Consider the following 4,611-nt stretch of genomic DNA (forward strand, 5'->3'; position numbering starts at 1 on the left):
CATCAATATAACATAGTATATAATACATCGTCTTATTTCATTTTATCTCATCTTGTCTCATTTCATCTTATCTCATCTCATCTCAAGTTGTATGAACTTTCAAGAGAAATCTACAAGGGCCGTTTCTCTTTGATGTTTCTGTACAGAGGTCCACATATGGGTGTCTCTTAGGAAATACCATACAAGGAGTTCCTCATAAAGCTGGCTCTAAAGAAAGTCCATAGACACAATTACTTCCAAGAGATAACCATATAGGGCTATTCCTCTTTGATATTAACCATCCAGAGTTCCACATTGGGCTGGTTCCTAGGTCAATATATCACGAGGAGTTCCTCGTAGGGCTTGCTCTAAGGGAAGCAAAGCATGCATGCATCCATTTCTACATATCAAACATATATTATAACTTGGGAAATCATGCTCTCATGCAATAGGAGACCAAAAAAATTTCCTACACAAATTCGTTTTCCGTGCCAATTAATTTTTCTTTTCTTTTTTAATATAAAATATGGGACCCACATTTAATTTGTCTCTACTTTTATTCTCTCATGTTTTCATGCAACATGAGAAAACATGAACCCTTATAACTTATTCCGTGGAACTTCCAAGAGAGTTCCACCTTTTAGTGGCTCTTAGGTGTCTGTACCCCAAGGATGTCCCGAATGCTTTCCTAGAGAAGTTCCTTCTATTCTATTCTGTTATATGGAACTTCCAAGAGAGTTCCACTCTGTTTGTGGCTCTTAGGTATCTGCCCCCAAAGAGTTCCCCGTCAGATTAGCTCAACGAGAAGTCCATACACTATGGTCCTTTCATGAGAGGTACTAAAGATAGTGTCTCATAGGAATCAAACCCCAAAGAATTATGCTTATTCTAAGGAAAGTCCATATGTACAGTTCACTTTCAAGAAAACCCATTTGTTTCCTTAGATATCTAATCCCAAGTTGTCAGGTTCCAAGGAAAGTGACTGTAAACATATATCTATCTACTGGCCAAAGATCTATCTCAACATAAATACATAACATCAAGGTTATTATTCATAACTCAAATCTCCTTAGGATTACCTAGAGACCTCAGAGATAAACCCATTTTTTTTAGGTTCTTAATGATTATTTTTAATCTTTGTTCCCTATATTTATTTATTTAATTTATATATATTTTCTCTTATTTAGGATTAAGATATTGTTGAAGTTATAAATTGCATAGTATTTTTACTTAATTGTCCCCAATAGTATTTTTACTTAATTTTTACTTTATTTATTTACTTTTGATGCCACATCAATTAAACTCTAACAAGTTTGTGAGCGGGGGGGGGGGGGGGGAGTTGTTAAACCATACGCCTTTATAAGATTTTAAACCACTTTTTAGGTCTCCTCATTGAAATTATAACATCACATCTTCGAGCATAGCATGACCAAGTCATCCACTAATATGGAAGCTTAGACAAAATAAAATAAAGCAATGTCTTATCATTCGAAACAAAGCCAGCAAAATCACATCATGGCATTAGATTCTAAAAGTTAATGAACTATATACTAATATCGCAAACAACATTAATCTTTTTGCTTCACTGAAGATTTTTGAGAGACTTTCTTCTCACTTTTGAGTTCATTGTTCTGTATCTATTCATCATTCATCACATGCTCATTCCAAGTGCATAACCCTTAAATACAAATAATCTAAAGATATTTACCAATCTACAAAAGGTGAGCCTAATTGGCATCAGTGTAGAGCATGATAATCTTACAGAATTACAATTAAGGAAACTGGTCAAGATCACCAGTAGACTAGTAGTTAAATAGTGGAAGTGCTTCCTTTAAATTTCATATTCATTACCAAGAGGACAACGTGCAGAGAAAACTTGCTCAATCATTGCATAGCAATTCCATGATCTCATGAGGTGAAGCCCAGATTGGAAGATTAAACAATAGTTGCTTAAATTCTTCTTCTTGTTTAATGCACATTGATTCTGCTACATCACATAAATTTGAAACATCACGAATTATTGCTTCCTGGACTTCCACCTGTATGGTTGACATATAAAAATCAGGAGTAAGCTGACATGAGCCCTATCACTAGGATATCAGCCTAGAAGTATGCAAAGGATGTTAGACTACTACAAGAGCAAAAAAGTATCAAATATAGATTATTGCATGTGGTAGTTAATAAGCTAAGTGCTGAATAAAACAAGTTCTAATTTTCATACACTAAACTCTGACTTTTTCTTAGCTTGAGAAGAACATAGCTATGCAACAATCTTGATGTTTATTTCATACCTACTGGAATTTATTTCTGACCTCTTTCCTAAGCACTAAATTAGGGAAACTAAGCTTATGATAAGTATCCTGATAAAAACTGATCGAAAGGCCAAGGGATTCAGCATCTTGAGACAACTAGTCACCATCTTGAGGTATAGAATCTAGATTTTCAGCACACACCATATATGGAAGCTAAAAATTCTTTATTTTTTAAGGCCAAGGGATTCAGCATATTGAGACAACTCGTCTTAAGGTACAACACTGCTTCTAACCAAACACAGCGCAAACTCAACAAAGCAATCTTAAGAAATGGCAAACCAAGGTAATCAGCTACAGTGAGAAATCTAAATTTATTGATGCTAATCTTCTGCAAGTGAATCACCACTCCTATCGACTGGGAGCTGAAATCATGGTAGCTGCATTCTGCATTTGCATGTTTTAAACATCTTCAGGCACTGTTTTAAACAAAGGCCTTAAAAATTGATTAGCAATTGCTCAAAGTGAATAGAGTCCATCTATTCTGAGAAGTAGTTATCACTTATCAGAGACACTGATGCCAATTATTATCCCAGGAGAGTAATTGATTTTCCCTCGGTGTTTCTCAAGAAAAAGAAAGAATCAGGTAGGAAAGAGGAACTCAGCTGAAAAATTATCCACAAAACCTGAAACTATTGCTGGGTTTCTGACAACAGAATCAAAGAACAAAAAAAAAAATTGATAATAATGTTATCATGCCAATTAAAAAGAAAAAAAGAAAAAGAAGAAGAAGCGAACTCTAAACAACGAAAATCCAAAGACCCATTTTCCAATTCTCCTTCTTTTCGACATTCACCTAAACCCCACTAAGATTACAACCACACAATCGCAAAGAACCAAGTTCCAAATTCAATTACCTGCAAAAGAAGCTCATCAACCAATGACCCACCATCAGAATCCGCACCCTTTATCGTTTCCCAAGGATAAGCGAGCGAAGGGGTTCGCTCCGGCACCCGTTCGCGTTCCTGTTGAAGCCGAAGCGCACCCTTGTGCATTGCGCGCAAGGTGTTTGACAAAGTGTCCCACTGAAGGATCTCACTCTGGTACTTGGCTTTAAGCTTCAACAGGGTTCGCTTCTTGCGCTCTCTCCGCCACTCCTCGGCCTCGTCGGTGTCCGTCGAAGACGGTGGCGGGTGGAGGCGGCGCTTCTTGCATTTGTAGACGAATCCGTCGTCATGTCGGAGCTCCCATTCGTCGTGTTCTTCCGTAGACATGGCCGAATCCATTGGCGGAAAATTGAAAATTGTGAAGCGGGAGAATAGCGCGGGTTTGAGTTACTTTTTTTTTGGGGATTTTCTCACTCCAAGTTCTATGCTTTGTGTTCGTTTCTGTTAGTTAATTTGATAATTAGTTAGTGACATTAGTTCGAATTCAATCATTTCTATGTTTTCTTAATTATTTTTTCATAACTTTTTAATTACTTAAATAAAAGTATTAATTAATTTTTTAAAGCATTATACGTTTTTATTTATCTAATATTTTTTTTGGTACATTTAATATGCCATTTGTATTTACATCTTATATTCATAAAACAATTTACACATCTTCTATTCTTTGTAACTAAATATGCTCGAAAAGTGATAAGTTTTACTTAATTATTTAACTTAAATTAACAATAATTATTTAAAAATAAGTCTAACTTAATAATACAATTTTTTTTAAGAAGATGTGTTAATAAAAACATTATTTTTTGTTGTTTGATTACTTATCGATTGGAATGTTTATATAATGGTCAGAAAGTCAATTTACAAAGCTTGGACAACACCACACATACATGATATTTACGAGATGGGCAACACAACACGGACAAAATTATTATTCTGTTTCAATTAAAAATAAATTATTACCATACTTTTTTATGAGTTCCAATGTGTTTAAGAAGCAAGATTCCACGGCTTTTTGACCATTTTACTCTTCATTAATTAATTAATAATTATTTTGTCCCTCGTTTAAAACTATCTATCAATTTGCCCCTCTTAAATCGATTAAGTTAAAGATTTAATCGATTAAATAGTCAAAACTGATAAAAATAGTTGATTTGAAGATTTAATCGATTAAATATTCAACTTAATCGATTAAATCTCCATCAAGCAACAAAGAAAAGCATATTGAGTTGTGGTGTGGCATTTGGGGTGCGTTCCTCTTGTTTCCTGTTCTACTTCTTAGCCATTGTTTTCACATTTTAATCTTTTTCCTTTTTGTTTGCATCGTTTCTCAGCCTCCGTCTCTCAACTTTTTCAGCCTCTGTCACTTTTATCTTTCTTCTCTGTATTAAAATGAATTTTCCTTTCTTGCTTTAATTAATGCCATTATCGTTAACCGA

At 34.6% G+C, this 4,611-nt stretch overlaps 1 protein-coding gene across 1 annotated transcript; it reads right to left on the minus strand.

Moving 5' to 3' along the window:
* Positions 1–1,632: 1,632 nt before the first annotated feature.
* On the minus strand, positions 1,633–3,593 carry LOC133302330 (uncharacterized). Its single transcript, XM_061502093.1, has 2 exons — positions 3,146–3,593; positions 1,633–2,018 (listed from the first exon to the last, which is right to left on the minus strand). Exons 1-2 carry the CDS (start codon positions 3,512–3,514, stop codon positions 1,860–1,862), a joined length of 528 nt encoding a protein of 175 aa, XP_061358077.1. The 5' UTR covers positions 3,515–3,593; the 3' UTR covers positions 1,633–1,859.
* Positions 3,594–4,611: the final 1,018 nt, after the last annotated feature.

Source organism: Gastrolobium bilobum, unplaced genomic scaffold (assembly GCF_033153095.1).
Source record: "Gastrolobium bilobum isolate Gb01-03AN ecotype WA unplaced genomic scaffold, APGP_CSIRO_Gbil_v1 utg895, whole genome shotgun sequence".
NCBI lineage: Eukaryota > Viridiplantae > Streptophyta > Magnoliopsida > Fabales > Fabaceae > Gastrolobium > Gastrolobium bilobum.

Excerpts from the sequence above, each read along its gene's own strand:
- LOC133302330 (XM_061502093.1), bottom strand. The coding sequence starts at position 3,514 with ATGGATTCGGCCATGTCTACGGAAGAACACGACGAATGGGAGCTCCGA. Across the intron at positions 2,019-3,145 it reads TTGATGAGCTTCTTTTGCAG|GTGGAAGTCCAGGAAGCAAT; the intron begins GTAATTGAATTT and ends TCAACCATACAG.